The following is a 24781-nucleotide window of genomic DNA, read 5'->3' as shown; positions in this document are numbered from 1 at the left end:
TAACAATCAGAGGTAAAGCTGTGACTTTATGTTTAATGTTCTACACTTTGCAGTTTCTCTGTTACGACATGCTGTGGGGTATTTTCTCTGTCATTAACTTCAAGAAAGAGAAAAAAGAGAGGGAGGTGAGAGAACAACTGTGTATAGCTGCTATCATAAGTAAGAATTTGTAAAAACATATATACAGGCATGTTGTTCTTTAATAAATAAAAAAAAACTGTCCTTGTTGGAATGTTGCTTTGGTATGAAGAATAAAACACTGTTATAGGAAACTAATCAACTTTGTAATGGTAACAGTAACTTCGCTTCATCAAACCAGTATGTTATAGTAAATGAAGCACATATTGAAAAAGACTTCAATATATCAATCTGGCAACTATGATAATTAACTTAAGGGTGTGTTTTAAACAATCTGGCAACCAGTGTGTGTGTGTATGTGTGTCTGAACGGTTTGTTGTTTCAACATCATTCAGTCAGTGAGAGGAAGCAGCTCCACTTTACCTCAGACATGAAGAAGTAATATAATTTATTTTCATTTTTATTTTTAACGTTACACCATTTCTGTGTCCGCGCATGCCGTAATGTACAGAAGGAGAATCTTGTGCGGAAGGAAAACATACATGTTGCGGGAGTATTTCGGCAGAGAAAGGAAAGCCAAGCTGGCTAACTTTTGCTAGCTAGCAAGCTAATCCGTTAGCAGCGCATCTTATTGAGCTAGCTGAACTAAGCTAAGCTAAAATCCTGAGGATGCTGCGGTGGATACGGCAACAGCTGGTGAGTTACACTTTTCTGGGTGTTTTTCTTTCTTTTTGGCAAAACAGTGGATTTATTTTATTTGATAGAGAATGCAACCTTTTTTATAAGAGGGAATCATTTCTGTTGGTCAGGTTTTAATTAGCATTAGCTGTCGAACTTAGCTTTCAGAAGAAAAGTGTATGGTTTTATGAGTGACAGAGCAGCTAGCTATATACCATATTGAGTTTTTTTTAGTATTTTAAAATATTACCGTGTTTTATATATTTGTTTCACAATGTTTTATTCATGTAACTATGTAACTAACTGCATAGTCAAATAAATTCTAAATGTGTGTTTAGCCTTTCCTGTAGAGTTTCTCTCAGCAACAGTAAACAAACTTACCCAATGACGTCACACTTGATTAAGTAACATTATATAGTCAAATAATGTTATCTTTTATATAAGGAATATATATGTATTGTCATATAAAGTCTAATACAACAGAGAAAGCATAAGTGTGAATAATAAAATAAAGTGTTTAGGCTCTATTATACTGAGTATAGTTACAGAAACTTATTTAATAACTTCACACTGATATAATGTTATTTTATATCAGTAAATGAAAAGAATAATAATTTCCTCTAATTTCATGAGAGATGTTATTTGTGCTTCAGGATTTTTAAAAAATAATAATGACAAGTTACTGGTCTCAGACACGGATTCACAGATCATCTGCATGATTAATCTAAATGATAATTATCTTTATTCACTAAGTTTTGTGCTGGTGTCTGTGTATAATTACACTGAGGTGTGTCAGGTGTGAGGACAGAACCTGGCTAAAACTCTGGAGGGGAAAACACTATACACAACTCAGCTGTCAGACATCATCAAAAAAAGACTAATAAAATAAAAAATCTCAAGTTTCTCATTTGTGTTAGCGCGCAGATGTGTTCGAGAGAAACAGAAAGGGAAGCAGACAAACTGACTGCAAGCAGAGAATGTGATGTAACATTTGTGTAGACCTACTTAATCTCTCATTGTACAGCATTCAAAATGATTATATTTGTGTCGCATCACCCGGCACTGATCTTCTGTAGTATTATAACAATTACAAATTTTGATCAGAAGCAGTTGATTAGATGTAAATTTTTTGGATAAATAATGTTTTGATATTAATGTATTTTTGCAGACACGAAGTAAGGGAAAATAAAATCTTTGTGCGAAAGGAAATATTTATCAGGAACTCTTTGTGCGAAAGGAAATATTTATCAAGAACTCTTTGTGTGAAAGGAAATATTTATCAAGAACTGTGCGAAAGGAAATATTTATCAGGAACTCTTTGTGCGAAAGGAAATATTTATCAGGAACTCTTTGTGCGAAAGGAAATATTTATCAGGAACTCTTTGTGCGAAAGGAAATATTTATCAGGAACTCTTTGTGCGAAAGGAAATATTTATCAGGAACTCTTTGTGCGAAAGGAAATATTTATCAGGAACTCTTTGTGCGAAAGGAAATATTTATCAGGAACTCTTTGTGCGAAAGGAAATATTTATCAGGAACTCTTTGTGCGAAAGGAAATATTTATCAGGAACTCTTTGTGCGAAAGGAAATATTTATCAGGAACTCTTTGTGCGAAAGGAAATATTTATCAGGAACTCTTTGTGCGAAAGGAAATATTTATCAGGAACTCTTTGTGCGAAAGGAAATATTTATCAGGAACTCTTTGTGCGAAAGGAAATATTTATCAGGAACTCTTTGTGCGAAAGGAAATATTTATCAGGAACTCTTTGTGCGAAAGGAAATATTTATCAGGAACTCTTTGTGCGAAAGGAAATATTTATCAGGAACTCTTTGTGCGAAAGGAAATATTTATCAGGAACTCTTTGTGCGAAAGGAAATATTTATCAGGAACTCTTTGTGCGAAAGGAAATATTTATCAGGAACTCTGTGTGCGAAAGGAAATATTTATCAAGCACTCTGTGTGCGAGAGGAAATATTTATCAAGCACTCTGTGTGTGTGAGGAAATATTTATCAAGAACTCTTTGCGCGAAAGGAAACTTTTAGCAGGAGATCTTTGCGCGAAAGGAAACTTTTAGCAGGAGATCTTTGCGCGAAAGGAAACTTTTAGCAGGAGATCTTTGCGCGAAAGGAAACTTTTAGCAGGAGATCTTTGCGCGAAAGGAAACTTTTAGCAGGAGATCTGAAACATTTAACTGGAAATGCAAAAGAGACGGCGCTTACCACAACTTCAGTTTAGTCTGATCTAATCCTGTTCTTAGATTAGGTGTCATGCATTCATTTGTATTCATAACTAATTCGTCTGTAAACTAATTTGTCCTAATCATTAATTCTCTAAAAATATTTATTGCAATAATTATTTTCACGTTGTTTATCTTTGAATATAAATGTTGATTAAGAGTAAGAGCTGGGCAGTATGACAATATAATATTGATATTATCATAAAGTATGTCACCATGAACTTTTCTGAAACCTGGAGATCGTGGACATGTTATCTTTTTTGTAATTAAAAATTGCAAACTGACAGCTGATTTGATGTTAAAAGATTTAAATTGTAAAATGTTAAACTTTTTAAATATTTTTTTCTCGTTGTGATTTTTAGAAATGTTTACACACACACGGTGAAAATCTGTCAAAAGTTTAAGAACACTTCCATTTTTCCAGTTTTTATTGAAATTTAAGCAGTTCAAGTCAAGTGAATAGCTTGAAATGGTTCAGAAGTAAGCAGTAAACTACCAAAGGTAAAAAAAAAAATGTAGGATACCAAAACCTGAAAAATAATATAAATTTCAGAGTTATACAAAAAGGCCTTTTTTAGGGAACAAGTGATGGGTTTACAACTTACAGCTGTTCTGTTGCAATTTAAACTTATTTAAACTTATTTAAACTTTCAACAAGTTGTCACAGAGTTTGAAACCTTTATTGTGATCTCCATCATGCCTTAACCGGCCAAGCTAACAGCAATGAATTTACCTCAGCCTGTTAAAACTGCCCTAGTTCTAACTATGGATGCACCGAAATTCTGGCCATCGATATATGCGTGGCGGCATACATTTTTGGCTCATGTTTTCGACCTTTTTTCTTTTTTGGCCAAAAGAGAAAAAAGGCTGAAAATATATGTCGCCACGCCCAGCAGTGCTCAGCGCTCAGATTTCACTTTCGATCTAGCAGGTGGTTATCATTGCATTGCAACATTACTAGATCTGCGATTTAAAGAACATTACTTTGACGTGGAGGAAAAGCATCGTGCACGGGAAATGATTCAGGCAGAGCTGGGGCGATGAATGCATCTGCTGAAGGATTGACGCGCAGCACAGAGCAAAGTGTTCCAGAGAAATGGGTGATGATGCGCAAACTCCCTCAGTTTCTGACATGTTTGATGAGATTCTACAGGAAAGCGCCCGATCCACAGCAGCGCCAAAGCAAGCACAGCTACACTTTCCATTTCTTGTGCATATTGCACACGGATATTGATCTGGACTGACCAGCACAGTCTCCAGACTTAAACCCCATCGAGCTGTTTTGGGAGGAACTGGACAGAAAGGTGAAAGCAAAGCAACCTACAAGTGCAACACATTTGTGGGAACTTCTGCAACAGTGTTGGGAAGAACTTTCCCAACAATATTTGATTTCCATTGTAGAACGAATGCTACGAGTGTGTTTAGCTGTTATATCTACAAAAGGTGGCTACTTTTGATGAGTCAAATATTTATATAAAATTTTGTTAAACAAAATGATTCCATGATTTCTTTTTCTCCAATTGTTGAGTACATTGAGACCTTAAACTGCGTAAATTTAAGTAAAAATATATATATATATATATAAGGGATGTCACATTACCAAAAATCTAGTAGTCGGTACCGATACCACCAAAAGTAAACGATACTCGATACCAAAGTTGATACCACAGTGTGGTTTTTAAAAAAATCTTCTTTTTTTTTCCGTTTTTTTTTAATAAAATTAACAACTCCTGGAGGACATCCTCCTCTGGCTGATAATGGCAAAAAGAGAGAGAGAGGGATATTTTAGTTATCAAATACACTGTCTGACAATGACTAATAACAAGTGCTAAGGTGCACTTCTAAACGCGCACACACACACACACACCCCTTATACTCTGAATGTAAGCATTAGTTTAAATTCACTGATATGGTGGCAGACCAAAATAATAATAATAATAATAATAATAATAATTTAGCTGACAGGACACGGGCTGAATGGCGATGCATGGTGGCCCATTAGGGGGTAGTTTATAACATTGCAATCCATTAGCGTTTTTAACAAATGACTGGCTATTGCAAACATTACATGGAGCATAACGTTAGCTGGTTTCACGGCCACAATGCCAACTGCCTCAAACAAACATAATATAGAATAATATAAGTCTTTCAGGTGCTTCACCAAATTCCAGGTGTTTCCTCGCTTTGTTTGAAATGAACGATAGCATCGGTTGCACGCCGGCAACCACTAAAATTGTTAAGCTAAGCTAATCTTCTGTAGTTTTCCCTGTGTGCTTGTAGGCGTTCTTCTTCTTCACCACTTGTGGACGACTAAAACACTTCCGCGTATTTGCTGCCCCCTTCAGTTCCGGAAGAATTGCAACCTTGGTACATTCATTAGAAACGGTACCAGCGGTACTGCAGAAAAACAAATACCATCACGTTTTAACAGTGTTGGTACCGACTTGGTACCGAAGTATCGGTTCTCGTGACATCCCTAAAAATATATATATATATACACACACACACAGTACTGTGCAAAAGTCTTAAGCACATGCAAAGAAATGCTGTAGAGCAAAGATGCTTTCAAAATAATGAAATTAAATGTTTCTACATTTAAAAAATACCGTAAAGAGCAGTACACAGTAGTAAATTAAACAAAGTCAATATTTGGTGTGACAAAAAAGAATCTTGCAGAACCAGACACGGATCTTCTGGAGACTTTACAGTCGCACTCGCTTCTTATTTTTGCAGCAAAACCCAGCAGCCTTCATTGTGTTTTTTGTTTGAAAAGTGGTTTCTTACATAATATGCTGCTTTCTTTACTGACATACAAACATTTTTCTGTAACATTTCATGTTGTTCTGGAAAACTAATGTTTGGGAATCTAAAATGTTTTTTGTACTGACTCGATAATGTAGAAGTCATAAACGAAAAATCTATAACAAAGTTTGTACTAAAAAAAATAGGGTGCCTAAGACTTTTGCACAGTACTCTCTGTGTGTGTGTGTATAATAACTTGGAAAATGTATGTATAAAATAAATAAAATACATTTATCTAGCACAGTTTTTTTTTATGAATCAGTACCATATTTCTGCAAGTGTGTGAGCGAACCTATATCATGATGTATATTAGGAATTAGATAATGATTGGTGCAGATTTGACTAAAACTGATCTGAAGTTGTACAGGTATGCTGTGTAGCTCTTTTACAGATGTGCTGTGTAGACATGTTTATATCAAGATAATGACCTACATTATGAATAAATGCTATGTTCACACTGTTAGTGAAATAATATCCTACCAGATTAATCTTTAGATGATAATGATAAAGTTGGTGATTCATTTCTTTCCGTCTGCGCCTTTTCACAGCAACAACACATGTTTTTATGCCCTGTTATTTTGGGCTTTATTTAAACCTCAAATGTTTGATTTCTCATGTCTCCCTAAATGTTTCTTTCCTCCATAATTAACATCTCATCCTTTCCGTCTTTTCTGTCACAAGTCAGGCGTGAAACTGAGCTTCCTGTGGAGAATCCTGAACTTGAGCATGAACAGAAACAGATAGCGTTTTTGTGAGACTGTGGAGTGTTGGTGTTGATCACTTTTCTGTATCAGCAGCTCTGGCAGTAGTGTAGCTGCAAATCACAAGCTTATATTAATGCACTCCTTCTCTGAGTGCTCATTCACTCGTTCAACATGGTGAAGATTTATGTAAGGAGAAATGTGTTTGTTTAAAGGGAACCCCGACTATGAAGACTTGTATGGTTTATTAGATTAATGCTAACATCTGCTATACAAAAACACTCTAGATGTTATCCACAGTGACGTCACAGACCCGACTAATCCACAATCAAATTCGTTATCGATTTTATTGGTTAGTTGTTGCAGCCCTAGTTAAATTTAACTATGAATGGGTAAAAAAAAAAAGTATGACGTTTCATTATTTAATAAAATAAGTATTTTAGTCACTACTCATTATTGTACAATCTCTATTCTATGATCTGGGAAAATTTTTTCACTCAAATGTATAGCATGTATATCACAATAACTAAGTAGAATGATTTGTACGGTGTCTTTTGTCTCTTTAGTGTTGTATAGTGTGCACATAGCCAAGGTTAGCTTGTTTTCCCTCATGGTTAGAAGCAGATTTATTGCCGTTGGCAGGTAGTTAGTTAAGTGCTCATTGAGCCTGTAGGTAGAGACGATCTCACCTGACAGGTTTTCTGGTGTCAGCGTGTTGATGCTCCAGGTGTGTTTGTGTGTAACCTGCATCAGGTGATCAGGTTATGCCGGATGTCACCATTACACAGGAAGCACCAAATTCGGGGGGAAAATATGTCCGTCCCAGTGAAGTAGGCATGGCCTGTGTGCCTGTCAGTATGAATGTAGGCATGGCCTGTGTGCCTGTCAGCCCCAGTGCAGCAGGCGTGGCCTCTGGGCATGCCTGTCAGCCCCAGTGCAGCAGGCGTGGCCTCTGGGCATGCCTGTCAGCCCCAGTGCAGGAGGCGTGGCCTCTGGGCGTGCCTGTCAGCCCCAGTGCAGGAGGCGTGCCCTCTGAGCGTGCCTGTCAGCCCCAGTGCAGGAGGTGTGGCCTCTGTCAGTGTCAGTGAAGGATCATGTATAAGGGATTTTCCTGCCCTGAGAAGGAGTGTGTGTGTGTGTGTGTTACATTGCCAGTAGCATGAATTATTACTAATGCTTAACAACATGCAGTGTTACTGTATTTCAATCCTCATCTTCATTCTCATTAAAATATGCTATTGGTTAAAAAAAGGTTCAAATAGAACCTTTTAGCAATTTAATTGCTATCAATTTAGAAACGTATAGATGTGTTTTAGGAAATATTTTTTTAAAATTTAAACTTGATTTGGTGTAAAAGAAAATCTGATGTACCGTTCTACCGCTTCACTCAGCTTCATAGTAATGCTGGTATTGCAGTATTAAACAATACATCGCTCATTACTCTTTGTGAGTGCAGCAATTGTTTGCCACTTTAACACCAAAAGTTTTTCTTCTCTTCAGAGAAAAATGCATCTTGAAAGGAGTGTACTTATCCATACATTACAGTACATTTGCTTATAAGGAAATGGAAGACCGTGTTTCTTTAGAAAATCTGCTTTGTTTTTGTCAGTTTTTCATGCCTGGAGTGTTCTTCTCAGAGACATGAGCTCAGTGGGAAAAGAAGTTCTGTTCATGTGATAGATTTAATTAAGCACCCTTGTCTCATTAATGTATTGATTTATTACAGCTTGTGTTTCATTATCTCTTTAATGTCTCACTCCAGTGCTTTGTTTAAAAGCCGGTTATTGAAGCTGAAATTATTTTTACACACCATTTCAGGTTTGCAGGAGCGCTGTAGTGGTATAGATTTACAGTACTGCTCAGAGGTTTGGACCTTTCTACTTATAGAAAAGGTTTTCTTAATTATTTTTTTTTCACTGCAGATACAAAGTTCCTGGAATAACAGAATAACAAACATACAATAATGATTCAGTGTTTCACACAGGATTTTGTGAGTCTATGGTGGGTGGACCTTTGACGCTCTAGTGGGGTCCGGGGGCATACTTCCCCATTAAGAAAAGTTTGTACATTTTAAAGTTAAATGCATGGTACATTTTGAGAGCAAAATGAAAAGGCTGTAGATCTATGAAGTACTTTGTGCACTTGTGAACAATTTTGTGGTCTAGTAGTAATTTATTTATCATTATCACATTGTTATAAAAGTCACACCCACAAAGCATGGTAAACGAGATAGAGTTTAACGTGGTTCACAAATGGTCAAAACACATCAATTATACATTTTAGCCAAAGAAATGAAGCAAAAAGGTTACCTGTGTTGAACTGGTTTACTGGTGTTGAACTGGTTTTTTACACATGGTATTGATCAACTCTCCCTACATCCCTATTTGCAAACTTTGCACTCTGAATTTGGACATTTAATTGTCCTTGGCTTTGAGTAAAAAAGTTCTAATGCCCTTTGCAGTTGATTTCTTCTGGGCAGGCAGCCGGTACTGAAAATGAAGGTAACTGCAATTAGCCAAATGAATGAATGAAAATGAAAGGTGCATTTTGAGCACACTGTTTGTACTTTTCTATTAGTTTAGGATACTGTGCAGTTTATCATGTAAGTTAACATTACATGATGAGCCAACTTGCTTCTCAGATGCTGAAAAGTTACATTGTCAGAGCCACTGATAATAACGTTAACGTTAGATAATTAGCTAACATTAGCTAGCTAGATATGACGCCGCAAACGTTATATATTGTTTTTCAAATGGTGCCGGATAGGTCAATCGACATAAGCGAGGAGCTCGACCGTTAACGTCGTTAGCTAACATTAATGTTACCTAACTTATCTAACGTTAGATTAACGTTAATTATTAATGGTAACTTCTGCGTTCAGCTTATCTGTTATTAGTAGTGGTCTGACTGACAGGGTGCAGGGTCTGACTGACTTGACTGGTCTGACTGGAGTGAGGGACGCTTTGCCGAAGCAACGGCGCAAAACAGATCTTTTATATTATTGTGAGAAATTTAATTTTCAGTTCATTATGAAACTGTAGCATGCCGCCAGAGTCTAGGTAATTAATGGGAAACACTGATGTTTAGTACAACTGTATTAAAAGTGTTAAACTGTAGACTGCAGGACCAGTTTCTGCTATGTTGTTTTGTCTACATACAGCGTCATGGCTTAAGTCATGCGGTCAAATGGTCATATGATTACGCTGATTTATTTGCCAACTGGGGAGGAAAGAAAGCACAGAGGAGTCCTCACACAGAGGAGCCTTTAAATGATTGAATAACTCGAGATTTCCATGCAAATCTTGTAAATTTCATCCCATTCAAAAAGAGCTGAAGTATGAAATTGTCCTTGTTATGCGTATAATCTTGTACACTGTTGCAATTTACCATTTAAAAATCACAGAGCTTGCAATTTTCAAAATTACTGCAGATTTTCGTAGATTTGGGCCAAGATGCGTCATGTGACATCATCACAACAAGCCATGTGATGGCACCAAAATGCGCATTCAGCCAAATCCCCCTTCGATTCACGTGCATCGAACATGAGTACAGCTAAAAGGTCTCATTTAACAAACGTCACTGTGAAAGATCATGCAAAACAATTTCGTGCAATTGCAATTTTTCCAATTCAAGCAGTTTTCTGCAAAAAAACCACAAAAACCTCTGCACATTGTATCACAAATGTTGAAAAAAGCAACAGCAAAATCAAGCATTTTTGGCTGCAACGATCACAAAAAAAAACCTCAGAAAAATCCTGTGTGGACTGCTTGTTGTTTTACAAGATAGCAACCGTTCCTGCAGTGTGGTGGGAACACAGAACAGTTCTCATCATGTGTTTTCTTCAGGAGAGGTCTGACACTTAGTTCCCTAAATGGTTATGTAACCTGGGGGAATTTGCTTTATCACAGTTAAGACATCAAAGTTATGAAATAACAAGTGACCTAATATCGTAGGTGAACCCGATAAAATGGTCAAAGAGGGTAGATAAAGTAGTAGAACGCAGTACTAGAAAACTATAAAGTATATCATTTTATAAGAAACATTACAAGAAGGCTGCAGGACTATAATTATTAAAACATGACATGTTAGATTTCTTTGGCACAGGCACAATAATGCATTTCATAAATCTTGTATGTGTGCTAGAGAAAGAGAAACATTTAGTTAAAGACATCAGTAACTGCCTTTGGCATGTGTTCTAAGCATACTTTAACACACACACACACACGTGTGGTGGAATGTGATCTGGTCCGGTGGCTTTGTAAAAATTCACTCGCTTGAGTGTGCAGTGAAATGAAGAGGTTCAGTAGATATCTTGAGAGATGCTAAAGTTTTGCGAGGAAGTATCAGCCCAATACTGATACTGGGTACTAGCAACTCACATACAGCGTACAGATACATACTAGGGGTGTAACGATACACTCAGATCACGATTCGATACTGGGTTCACGATATTTTGAACAAAATGAAAACTGAAATTCAAATTAACAGATTTATTTCCAAAACGATGAACAAATTTCAATAACTTTTTGTAGATACAACTTAAAGAATTCACAATATTTCAAGATTTAATTGAACCTTCTGTATGTAAACAATTGACTAGGTGTGTCACTGAACAATAAAGCTGAATTTTAACATGACATTAGAATTAAGATAGCTGAAACCTAAGAGAGAACTTCTTAAAGCAGTAAGAATGCAAAAATAAAAACAAAACATTAAAATAGTGTTCTGTTCAAGCAAGTTCAACTCAACACAAACAGCTTTTGGGTTTGTTTAGGTTACTTACAAGTTAAAAAAAAAAAAAAAGCCCAGCATATCAACATTTTCAGGCAGTAGCAGGGATCTTTGTGCGAAATGCAGATGGAGGGCAGGAAGTTTTTTTTTTAAAAAAAAAACATAGGAAGCACTATCACAAACTCAAAATCCTTATGTTTTGCATCGTTTATGGTTGCTCAAATCAATCAAACCAAGAAACCACAATGAGCTTATATCGAGTACCAAAAGTTGTTGTTCATAAGGGGGGGAAATGCAAGAAATTGACTGGAAAATGCAGGAAAAAATGTCCCGTTAACTGGCGTCTGCGGCTCGTGTGTACAGTGACCACTTTGTCAAAGGGAAGTTATACAACTTACATATGCTGTGTTTATGTAACATTAGCTGTTTCCGTACTTTTGTAAAGTTATTGTTTGGTGATGATCCATGCCTTTAGTGGCGTTTCAGCGGACCTTTGAGAGTGTTTAACCTAATAACGTAAAGTAAGCAACCTAACGCTAACATCGAGAGGCGCAGCAGCGTTGAATGTCTGTTGCTAGGTTAATCTACAGGACAAAAAGAAATGTCACTCACCCAGGTGAAAATCGAACAATAATCAGTGTGGCGCACCTCGGTACCGAGGTCATTGACCCAACCACTAACAAAAAAGTTGCATGCCTCCATACTTTTGCATACTTTCATTTGTTTTCTGGAGTTGAAGGATGTCTGGAGGACAAGGTAGTTGCTTATATCTACACCTTGAAGGCAGGCAAGTACTTCAGTTCAGTAGAAAAATCGCTCCTCTTCATACTATAAGGATCACATCCAACATATGCTATGATTTTCTGTTTATATCTTTCTCTTGTAATAGTGTCTAAACCAGTACAGTACGGACTTTCCTCCATCTCGTCCATTCTGCTTTTCACTTCCTGCCCTCCATCTGAATTTCGCGCATCGTCAGAATCACATGACTACAAACAACTTATAGGATAAAATAGACGTCATATTGTAAAAAAAAATAGCTCTACGATACATATCGTACCATTTTTATATCGCGATATATAGTACCACGATATATTGTTACACCACTAATACATACAGTGAGTTGACTGCGTGTGTGTGTGTGTGTGTGTGCTGCTTAAAACCATTCTTGTATCACTTTAAATATCTGCTGGAGACCTGCATTGTTCATTTGTTATTCATTATTTATCATATATACTCATTTTATTCAGAGTTCACTGTACATAAAGTGAATATGTTTACATTCTTTTTGGCTGTGTGTGTGTGTGTGTTATTTGGAATTAGTCACATAACACATTAGACCCAGACCAGCTTCAGTAACTAATGACTTGCGGATTTACAAAGAAATGAATCAATAAATAAGCTCTGTAGTTTTTTTCTAATGTCATTATAACAGTGATCTATACAATATTCAGAATTAAGTACTGATGAAGTGGAGTTACTGTTACCTCCCCAAAGTTGGTTATTTTCCTATAACAGCACAGTGTTTTATTCCTCTTATGCCACAGTAATTTGCAAACTATTGCATTTTTTTATTTGTTAAAAAATGTCATAACCCATGTTTTATTCATGTATTACGTGTAATGTTTGGAACATCCTCAAAACAAGTTAGTTCCTGTTCTCAGATGTTATAGCAGCTATAAACAGTCATTCCTTCATCAGCCTCTCTACTCTCTCATGAACTTAATACAAAAAAAACCAACACAGCTTACAATGTTCTCAAGAAACCACAAAGCACTGACGCTGGAGACTCCTTCCATACAGGATAAGTAAATTTCTTCTTACAGATAAATGATTGAACACATTTTTAACCCGTTTATGTGGAGCGTCCAAGTTCCTGTACAAATTCCTGTGAATGAGCTGTTACTATGGAAACCATAACTTATTAGAACCAGCACATTAATTACAGAATGTTTTTATAATAACAATAATAATATACTTTCTGAACAGCTTTAAACACTCGAACAGGCTGGGAATTTTCTCTTTGCTGTTTTTTTTTTTTTTTTCTAAATGGAAATGAAGGGCATGGCATGCAAAATGAATGTAAAGTGTGCTTACACACACCAAGATTTACTTTAAAGTGAAATGTACTGGTTTTTCTGTTCATTTTTATAATAAGTGGCATTACACAATAACTTGGACATGCACACACTATCCCATTCCACCATTATGGAAACCTTTCTTTGGAGAACAGTCTGTAATTAATGGTGGGAGGAATGTGCTGTGTCAGTGATGCCTAACTCTTTCTGTACAAATGATAAATTTCTAACGCATTTGTTGCATTAAATTTCTTTAAAAATGAAACTCATTTTGCATTCATGGATTAATCTTGTAAGTTATTTCCTGTGTGCATTGTTTTTTTTAAAAAGGACTGACTGACTGACTCACATACATACTGGCTGCCCTTGGAGCGTTTATACAAGGGTGTGCGTGTGTGTGTGTGTGTGTGTGTGTGTGTGTGCGCGTGTGTGTGTGCGTGTGTGTGTGCGTGTGTGTGTGTGTGTGTGTGTGTGCGTGTGTGTGTGCCTGTGTGTGTGCCTGTGTGTGTGCGTGTGTGTGTGCGTGTGTGCAAACACAAAAGCTCCACAAGGGCAGCTGTTGAAAGCGTGTGTTGTCACACAGGTTGGATGACGTGGCTTCCTCACTCACTAATTTCCATGGAACAGAAACAGCAGTAGTAATTCTGTGCTTTCACATGCGGTCTTTTCACTGCCACCTCAGCCCTGAATATTTGAAAGTGGAAGTCTTTCTTGAACAAGAATTAGAAACATCACAGAGAACGAAAGCAAAAAGGAGCCAAATATTTCACTGTTATTGATAGCAAACAAAATCCCTTCAAATTGTTCCAAAGTGAAAATGATATTTTAAAAAGTGCTTAACCAGTTAGATTATCTTTTTATGACTAAACCTAAGCATTTTCCCAACAGGCCTAACTTCCAGCCCAGACTTTCTCCTTTCCGGTCTGCCTACAGGATGATATTATATTGGATAGCTGCTACAGCCAGGGTTTTGAAGATCTTTTGATAGAAAAACATTTTCTAGATTCTGCAAGCAAAGTAGTGGGACACTATGAAAACATATTTAAAATAAATACACATTTTGGTTTCTATTTATACACTAGGCTTCCTATAAGTAGAGCTGGCTATCATACTTAAAAAATGTAATTAACAGCTCTTTCATTTTGTTCTGACCGGTTTCCATTGAGCAGAGTGGGGTGGGGCGTGGCATGCTGTAGCAGGAACATAAAAAATATTGGTTTTGTTCGCAACAAACCTAAATTAAAAAAAAAAAAATTCTCTAATCCCTGATCTTAAATATCATGTAATCATAAGGAAAGCTCATGGTCATGTCATAAAAGATATCAGCTGGTTGCAGGAGATGTTCTTTCTCAGCCTGTTTTGAGCGTAAATGGCTGTTACGCTTGAGTTTATGAACTACTAAAAGATTTACACTTGCACTAAGTTAAAGTTTTCAACATAGCCTTGAGTCAGGGTGTTCTGGTTTGAAATGTTCATGGTAGGATAACCTGGTCTAAAAATAGCATGATATTAATGAATCACAATACCGTTGAAAAAAGCACACGCCAGTGGTGAAAATGAAAGAAATTAATTATTATGAATTGTTCGTACAAAAGTCTCCATCTTCTCATAAAGAGATTTTTGAGAACCTTTTTTCCTCAAAATGTCTTACAATGTCAGTATTAATCACTTTGTCTTTATAAGTTGAAAGAGAAAGCATCTCCTTGTGGGCGTGGCCTATCAAAAAAAAATTTGTTCCATTGGAAAAACCATAGTAGCTATCCATACCTTCTAAAGCTAATGTGTCAAACACAAAATACCACACTATTCATTGTGAAAATCAGTTGTTTACAGATTTACAAGTTAGGTATGTAACAGTACTAGCTACGCACACTCACCAGATCTCCGCTGCTTCTTTCCAAACTTTAGAGACTACACAGAACTAAATAAGACCTACACATTTCTACAGGTCCTATTTAGTTGTGTGTAGTCTCATGTAGTCCTGTGTTGTTGTACATAGCACCATGGCCCTGGAGGAACGTTGTTTCATTTCACTGTGTACTGTACCAGCTGTTAATAAGCCTATTGACTAAGTCAATAGTCAAGTGGCTTTATTGTCATTTCAACTCATTTCAGACCTGTAAAAGTGTAAGCATAAAACAAGGTTATTATGATTTCACAATTCCTTGCTACAGTATACCATTAGAGCACCACTTTTGGATTTAAAATTTTCAGCCTGACCTTTTGTTCTGTGCTCATCTGTGTTCTTTTTATCTTCCTGAAAAAAATAGAGAGGCAAAGGCAAAGCAGAAACATTTCTTCCATTCTTAGCTGCTTTATGGAAATGGCTCGTGTTGTCATGGCGATAGATCTGGCCATGATTCGATTAGTGTCCCTCTTTGGATTTAATTATTCAGACAGATGTGCGGTAGTTAAGTTGGAGAGAAATCTAAACTGCACCCTAATCCAGTTACTTGTGTAGTGAGAGGTCACATCCTTACAGAAAAGCTTCTTCAGGAATGTGATTTCTGCCTGTTGTGCATGGTGTCTGACATCCCTCATCCCTTCCTGAGGGACTGTAAATAAAAAGGCAGTAGTGGAATCCAGTAGTAAGTGATTTAAGTGTGCAGTGCTGCGAGCAGGACCTTTCCGTAATGAATTGTTCGGCTGCTCTGCGTCTAAATTAATAATGCACTTTTCAGGCCAGCACTCGGGCACGTTTCCTCCTCAAGGCCATTTTTATTTTACGAGTTGAAGTAATGTGCTGTCACTTCTGCTCCAATAGGTCTGTAAGTTCTACAGGCATCAGATCTCAGAAATACATTGGCGTCTAATATTTAAATAATTTCTTTACATTCGACTTTCCCTTTCGGTTTTCTCAGAATTCCAGTCACCAACTTTAATACTGCTTCACAAATTTATCTCAATCTAGGCACTAAAATTTGCAATGACTGATCAAATATATGGAGTATCACTTGGGCAGATGTGTTGGAGGTAGGGATGTCACGAGAACTGATACTTCAGTACCAAGTCGGTACCAACATTCTTAAAATGTGACGGTACTTGTTTTTCTGCAGTAGCATAGGTATCGATGGTAATATGGAGGTACCGAGGTTGCAATTCTTCCGGACCTGATGGGGGAAGCAAATACATGCAAGAGTTCTAGTCGGTCCACAAGTGGTGAAGAAGAAGAAGAACGCCTACAAGCACACGGGAAACACTACAGAAGATTAGCTTAGCTTGACAAGTTTAGCTCCACCCCAACCCATTGAGAGGAAGAGAGAGGAAAGCTTGTATCGGTTTCCAGTGTCCAACCGATGCTATCATTCATTTCAAACAAAGCGAGGAAACACCTGGAATTTGGCAAAGCACCTGAAACACAGGCCCTATCTTATGTTTGTTTGAGGCAGTTGGCATTGTGGCCGTGAAACCAGCTAACGTTATGCTCCATGTAATTTTTGCGATAGCCAGTCATTTGTTAATGACGCAAATGCATTGCAATGTTATAAACTACCTCCTAATGGGCCACCATGCATCACCATTCAGCCCGTGTCCTGTCAGCTAAATGTAGCCTAATGTCACTAATAATTACTCAAATGTTCATGCTTTTAATAAATCTTTTTGGCCTGCCACCATATCAGTGAATATAAACTAATGCTTGCATTCAGAGTATAAGGGGTGGGTGGGTGGGTGTGTGTGCGTGTGCATTTAGGAGTGCACTTTAGCACTTGTTATTAGTCATTGTCGGACAGTGTTTGACAACTAAAATATCCCCCTCTCTCTCTCGGCCAGTATCAGCCAGAGGAGGATGTCCTCCAGGAGTTTTTAATTTTATTAAAAAATGTTTTTTCTTATTCTTTCTTTTTTTAAACCACATCGTGGTATCGACTTTGGTATCGTGTACTTTTGGTGGTATTGGTACCGACTACTAGATTTTTGGTAAAAAATACTACTAGATTTTTGACATCCCTAGTTGGAGGAAAATGATGCACAGTGAGCTGGTGTAATGTCTCCTGGTGCAATGCAGAGTTACTGTTATCACTCAATAGTTTCAATTATTTTCTTGTAACAAAATACCCTGAAGTGTTTTATTGCTCTTATACCACAGGGATTTGCCAACTGTAAAAAAAATTTTGTGACGTCATGCTTTTTATCCATTTATAGTTACATTTGATATGGGTATGTTTTTGCTGACATTATAGCAGCTATAAACAGTCATTCCCTCCCTACGTTTAAAGACTAAGCAGACTCTAAAGAGGACTTCTAATATTTTTCATTGAATTAAATTGTAGTAACTTGTTACTGGCATAATAATAGATTCATGTTACATCACCTAGTGCTATAATTTCCAGAAATTATGGCTTCAAGAAATTTAAACATTATAATTAATTGCCTAATTGTTCTTGATTTGGTCTTCCTTCCTGTGATTGTTCAAGTCAGTCACATACATACATACATACATACCGATAGATTGATAGAAAATGAAAGTCCACTAGGAAGAAAGAAAGCTTAATTCTTGGAATGATTACCAATCATTAGACAGAGACAGCCTGAGTGTCTGACATTCTGACATATTTATGTTCCTCTCTTGCAGGGTTTCGACCCACCGCATCAAAGTGACACCAGAACCGTTTACATCGCAAACCGCTTCCCTCAGCACGGACATTACATTCCACAGAGGTTTGCGGATAACAGAATCATCTCCTCCAAGGTAAGTCTGGACTGAGAGAGTCTCCTAATTACATAACCACTACTGCAGCACAACAAAACCTATAGTCTACGTCCTAAAATTATGGGATATGTTTCAAAAATGGCGTTGTGTACACACTGCAGTAATAACAGTTAAGCCTTATTCACAGTGTGGGTTTATTAAGGTGGCGTCTGTAATAAACCACTTTTCTCTGCGTTAACAGTTTTTCCCTGTTAAAATGATAAAATTATTACTTTTATTTATTGAAAACTGTAATTCTGATATTATGACATGCGCGCACAGTCCACTTTATTAGGAACATCTGTAGGCTTGCACATTCATGAATCTGAGGTTATCATGGGAACAGGCTCACCCTAACCCATGATAGACTCAGATTTCCTGTTCTTGGTTGACAGGAGTGGAGCCCATTATGATCTTCTGCTGTTCACCCACCACAGGGTTCAATGTTTTATGTATGCTGAGATGCTTTTCTGCTCATCACAGTTGTAAAGAGTGATTATATGAGTTACTATATCCCTTTTTGGGAGCACAAACAAATCTGGCCATTTTCCTCTGACCAGGAGTATCAGCCTGCAGAGCCTCTGCTCTCTGAATGTTTTTTGTTTATTGCACCATTCTGTGTAAAAAGAGACAATTGAACCATGCACACAGGCCTGCTATCTATGAAACCACTTTAGTGGTGTTCATAAAATAATCTTAAAATTCATGATTTTGAAAATAAATTGTAAAAAAATATTATATAAAAATAACAACGGAAATATTGTTAATTCTGACGTTAAAAGACTTAAGTTACAATATTTTAAATATACACCCATATATATATGTGTATATATATATATATATAATATATATACACACACACACACATACACTGAATACAAGGATACTGAATATACTGAATACAAGGTTGCATGGAAAGGGTGAGGTTAGTGTTTGTGCCTTTTCGTTTCACTTTATTTGTATGGACTAAAAAAATCCAGCTTTAACATCCTCATTTGTTCAAATTTGTATGAATACAATTAAGAAAATATCATTAACTAGAATATCATTAACTAGAATATATACACATACACACATATGTGCATAGGTGCATCTCAAAAACAGCTTACGGCTTACAGCTCATGGAAATCAAAAATCCAATCTCAAAATTTTTTTTTTTTTTTAAAGTATTCTTTCTTCTTTTCTCTGCCTGATGGGGCAGGAAATCACTCACACAGCTTTGTTTTCTCTGCAGTACACCATATGGAACTTCATTCCCAAAAATCTGTTTGAACAGTTCAGAAGGATAGCCAATTTTTATTTCCTCATCATCTTCCTTGTCCAGGTAAGACCCAGCACTTCTCAGGATTCTGTGTGCGTGAGAGTGCGTGAGAGTGCGTGAGAGTGCGTGAGAGTGCGTGAGAGTGAAGTGCTTTACCATACCTGAGGAATGAGGAAGTGAGGAATTTAGCAGTTGTCTGCAGCAGGCTTCTGAATGTCCTTTATCATCACAACCCTCTGTCATGAATCATGGATTCCTCTGCTTTCCTTTATACTGCTCATAATAAGTTTTATTTGAACTCTATGTGACTGATTACATTTATTTATTTACCTGGTGTATGTTTCTCATTCCATTTGAAGAATATTATTTTTGTAATCTTTATTTGATCATGCCAGTGCCCTTGAGCCAGCTTGGTCTTTATCAAATCTTAGAGTAAAGGTCATGAGAGCCAGATTGTCCTGGAGCTACGACTGAAATCTGAGCGAAATCATAATTGCAGTAGTGGGATTAGATAGATAGATAGATACTGTAAATGAATAAACAAGGCTATGGATGGTTAATATTGTGCTTATTCAATAGATAGCATTATGGAGGTTAATTACACTATGTTATAATAGAAAAACTATAATAGTATTAAAAATAATATATGCAAGTATTAGTCATAAATATATGTAGGAGATATAGTTATACAGCAGTACCCAGATTACCCCTGGATTATATACAGATAATATACAGATGTATATTAGAGGAATAAAAGAGAGGCTGGTGAGGGAGCGACTGTTTATAGCTGCTGTAACATACATGAGAACAGGAACTAACTTGTTTAAATGTAACTATAAATGGATAAAAAGTATGATGGATCCTTCATTAATAGATAAAAAAATTGTAATGGTTAGCAGGTTGATGTGGTATAAGAAGAATGAAACACAGGCTCATGCTGTTGTAGGAAAATATTCAGCTTCACGGTGGTAACGGTAATCTTCATCTACCTCATCCCAGCCCCCATTCATTTACTATAACAGCATATACCGAAGGGTCTGTGAATTTATGGTACAAACATATTTTTAAGGGTTTTTGTGTCTATTGAGAGTTGTTTACAACCGGAATTTATTGTTGTTGTATTTAGTGATCGATTTTGGTTTGCTAACTGAAATGTGTTAATGGAGATTGCAATCCAACAGCAGTTGATGTCTCTCTTATGACACTATACTTCTTTCCACAGTTAATGATAGACACACCAACTTCCCCAGTGACAAGCGGACTTCCCTTGTTTTTTGTCATTACTGTAACTGCCATTAAACAGGTGAGTTTTCTGTGTTTGGAGTTGTGAAACTGGTGTAAGGCGTGGTGGTTGTTGTCTTCAGCGTTAAACCCCTAAAGTAAAAGAGCATTAGTGGTAAATTCTGGATTTCTTTCTCCTACATTGCCCTCCAAATGTATTGGAACAGCAACGCCAATTCTTTTGTTTTTGCAATACTCTGAAAACATTTAGGTTTGAGATCAAAAGATGAATGAGACGGTAGATCCGAATTTCAGCTTTCATTTCCAGACATTTAGATATAAATGTGTTACACAACTTAGAACATGGCACCTTTTGTTTGAACCCACCCATTTTTTCAAGGGATCAGACAAACTGGTACAACAGACCACCCAATTTCTGGGTGAGCAAAAGTATTGGTACAGATAATCTTAAAGTAAATTAAAGTCAATAAAACGTAATATTTGGTTTCATATCCCTTGCTTGCAATAACTGCATCAAGCTGGTGACCCACTGACATCACCAAACTGTTGCATTCTTCTTTTGCTTGTACTGCAGCTTCTTTCAGTTTTTTAAAAAATTTTTATTTTACTGGTTTCTTCCTTCAGTCTCCTCTTCAGGACGTGAAATGCTGCTCATTAGGGTTAAGGTCTGGTGATTGACTTGGCCAGTCTAAAACCTTCCACTTTTTCCCCTGACTTTTTCCCCTTGTCATTGTCTTGCTCCGAATTAGATGGGATGAATTTCTCTGTAAATTGGCAGACCGAATGTTTATGTAGACTTTTGAATTCATTCTGCTGCTACCATTATGAGTTACATCATCAATAAAGATTAGTGAGCCTGTTCCACGCAAACCTAAGCCATGACACTACCTCCACTATGCTTGATGGATGAGCTTGTATGTTTGGATCATGAGCAGATGCCTTTTTTTCCTCTATGCTTTGGCCTTTCCATCACTTAGAGGTTAATCTTGGCTCCTGAAGTTTTGTGGCTCATCTCTGTATTTCTTTGCAAATTCCAATCTGGTTTTCTGATTCTTACTGCTGATGAGGGGTTTGCTTCTTGTGGTACGGCCTCTATATTCTGCTCTCAAAGTCTTCTTTGAACAGTGGATTGTGACGACACCACTGACTGTTGTTTTTGGGTTTTTCTTCACAGCTCTCACAATATTTCTGTCATCAGCTGTTGTTGTTTTCCATGGCCGACTTGTTCAATATCTAGTTGTTAGTACACCAGTGGTTTCTTTCTTTTTCACGACATTCCAAATTGTTGTTATTGGTAATGCCCAATGCTTGTGCAGTGGCTCTGATTGATTTTCTCAAATTCAAAATTTCAAAATGGCTTGCTTAAAGATCTTGTATAGTTGCACTACTTGTATTGATCTCTGCTTGATGTATCTCTTTGCTTGCATTTCCTCATTTGTAAGTCGCTTTGGTTAAAAGCATCTGCTAAATGAATAAATGTGAATGTAAAGGCCACGCCTCCTTCACCGACACTGACAGGCATAAAGGCCACGCCTCCTTCACCGACACTGACGGGCGTAAAGGCCACGCCTCCTTCACCGACACTGACGGGCGTAAAGGCCACGCTTCCTTCACCGACACTGACGGGCGTAAAGGCCACGCTTCCTTCACCGACACTGACGGGCGTAAAGGCCACGCTTCCTTCACCGACACTGACGGGCGTAAAGGCCACGCCTCCTTCACCGACACTGACGGGCGTAAAGGCCACGCCTCCTTCACCGACACTGACGGGCGTAAAGGCCACGTCTCCTTCACCGACACTGACGGGCGTAAAGGTCACGTCTCCTTCACCGACACTGACAGGCATAAAGGCCACATCTCCTTCACTGATACTGACATTCATAAAGGCCATGTTTCCTTCACCGACACTGACAGGCATAAAGGCCATGTCTCCTTCACTGACACTGACAGGCATAAAGGCCACATCTCCTTCACTGATACTGACAGGCATAAAGGCCATGTCTCCTTCACTTATGTGTCTTTGGTATCTGTCTGTATAACACTGGTTAGACTAGCACACTGATTCACAGATTATTCTGATATTATTTAAAAGAGGAATCGTGTACTTTTTCCTTTTTGTCTCTCTCACACACACACACTCACTCTCTCACACTCTCTCTGTCTTTCTCTCTCTCTCTGCAGGGCTACGAGGACTGGCTGAGACACAAAGCCGATAATGAAGTAAATGGTGCTCCGGTATTTGTGGTGCGCAGTGGCAGTTTGGTGCAGACTCGCTCCAAGAATATACGAGTGAGTTACATTTGTAAATCCATCAAATCCACTCCCGTTCCATTTCTGTAAAATCATTACACTGTAACAAGAACAAAAGTAAGCAAGTCTTTCTGTCGCACTACCATTTTTATATAGATTATTTTTGTAGTATGTTTGGAAATCTCTCTGTGTAAAGGCGTAAATCATGCACAACTAGTCAGCAAAAAGTTGTGATTGTCCCGCCCCTGAAGTACCTTTAGGTCCTGTTAGTACTGATTTTGAGCAGACAGTACAACCATGCAATTGCATACCATGCAGTCATTTTTCTGGTGTTAAAAAGTATGTTGTACCTGCAGCAGTGAATAATTTTCAGTAAAAAGGAGCTATACAGATTACTGCCATTGTTCTGGCTTCTCTGAATGTCTTTTCTCTCCATGTCCAGGTCGGAGACATAGTGCGAGTAGCGAAAGACGAGACGTTTCCGGCTGATCTGGTGCTGTTGTCTTCAGAACGAGCAGAGGGGACGTGTCACATCACAACGACTAGTTTAGATGGAGAGACAAATCTGAAGGTCTGTGGCTTTGTTAGTTTCTAACTAAGAAACTGATACCAAAACCCAATTCTTTTTTTATTTCTAATTACGTTCATTTATTGCTCTTTATTACTATAGGTCTGTTTTGCCTGGTTTATGGCCTGGATCAGTGTGTCACTGTACAAAAGCAGCAAATACACATACGTCCGTTTGTGCTCAAGACCTCAAAACATTTTAGTTCAGCTGATATTGAAAATATTACATTTTTTAGAAATAGTTGTATGTTGGTATTGCTTAGTTCTAATCGAATGCTTGAATCCGTGCTTGTCATTTAAATATTTCTTTAAGAATTGAATCTACAGTTTGTAAGACAGGACGACGCCGTGTACTTAATATGATAAATTGGATTCCGCTTAAGCTTGTATAATTTTCAGCTCAATTTTGCTGTCCTACACAAAAATCACATAAGAGTCCATTCGTCCTGAGTTGAGCTCTCCGGTCTTAGAACACACAGTGTGACAATGTGCTCATGTTATTGGCATCCACTTTATTGTCATCGCGACCACAGAAAGCCCCTACAAATTTCTGCTAGTTTGAGAATTTTTTAATTATAATCTACAATGATTTTCATTATTTTACAAGATGATGCCAAAATCATGGGACAGCTCCATATATGGTAGTGATGATGGAGAAACATGATCAAAACATGCTAATGGACAAATAAAACTCTCCTTATTACCTCAATCTTAGAACTTTTGTGTTTATGCAAGCCTGCTTTCATAAGTATAGTCATTTTCTTTAATTGCAGAATTCAGACTATATTCTAGTGAGATATGTGTGACAAGTATTAATCATTAAAAACTGCTGGAAAATCAGATATTTCTGCTTCAACACATCTGATTTTGTGATCACTCCATGATCAGGTTTAAATGGGTGCAATAAATCAGCAAATTTTATAAACCTGCCCTATATTGAGTTATCTGCATGTAGTTAAGCGTTAAACAGGAGGTAATCTGTCCTGAATGTAATCTGTGCGCTGTAGTGAAGCAGTACTGTAGGAACTGTAGCTTTCCATCTGCTGTGCTGTCCTTTGCAACACGCTAATGAGCCGTTAAGTCATTACTGCTGCTCAGCTCATTACCCCTCTGTGTTCAGATTCACTACGCAGTGCCGGAGACGGCTGTGTCCCAATCCGTGTCCCAACTCGAGGCCCTGCAGGCTGTGGTGGAGTGCCAGCAGCCTGAACCTGATTTATACAGGTGCTAGAATCAAGGCTCGCCTTTCAGTCCTGCCTTTCAGTACTCTTTTAATGTTTATTCAATTGTCTGACCATGTTTATTACACAATTTGTCCTGGTTTTCACATTACAATAAACTGTTCTGTAAAATACAATCACTAGCTGCGTTTACATGGACAACAATAATCCACTCTTAACCCGATTAAGACCATACTTTGATTAAGAAACTACCATGTAAACAGCAATTTTTACTTACCTTAATC

At 37.5% G+C, this 24781-nt stretch overlaps 1 protein-coding gene across 5 annotated transcripts in view; it reads left to right on the top strand.

Annotated features, from left to right (window-relative positions):
• Positions 1 to 436: 436 nt before the first annotated feature.
• Positions 437 to 24781, top strand: part of atp11b (ATPase phospholipid transporting 11B (putative)) — a 66528-nt gene continuing 42183 nt past the window's right edge. For 4 of the 5 annotated variants that reach the window (XM_053635624.1, XM_053635625.1, XM_053635628.1 and 1 more), the window contains exons 1-7: positions 437 to 774; positions 17880 to 17996; positions 19231 to 19320; positions 20480 to 20560; positions 22681 to 22788; positions 23192 to 23320; positions 24437 to 24540. In XM_053635624.1, the coding sequence (XP_053491599.1) occupies positions 748 to 774; positions 17880 to 17996; positions 19231 to 19320; positions 20480 to 20560; positions 22681 to 22788; positions 23192 to 23320; positions 24437 to 24540 (656 nt within the window). In that variant the 5' untranslated portion in view covers positions 437 to 747. The remainder of the gene's footprint in view (positions 775 to 17879; positions 17997 to 19230; positions 19321 to 20479; positions 20561 to 22680; positions 22789 to 23191; positions 23321 to 24436; positions 24541 to 24781) is intronic. The other variant, XM_053635627.1, reaches the window with a different exon arrangement.

Source organism: Ictalurus furcatus, chromosome 10 (genome assembly GCF_023375685.1).
Source record: "Ictalurus furcatus strain D&B chromosome 10, Billie_1.0, whole genome shotgun sequence".
Taxonomy (NCBI): Eukaryota; Metazoa; Chordata; class Actinopteri; order Siluriformes; family Ictaluridae; genus Ictalurus; species Ictalurus furcatus.
Note: the sequence above shows the minus strand (reverse complement) of the source record. Positions and strands in the feature narration are given on the sequence as shown.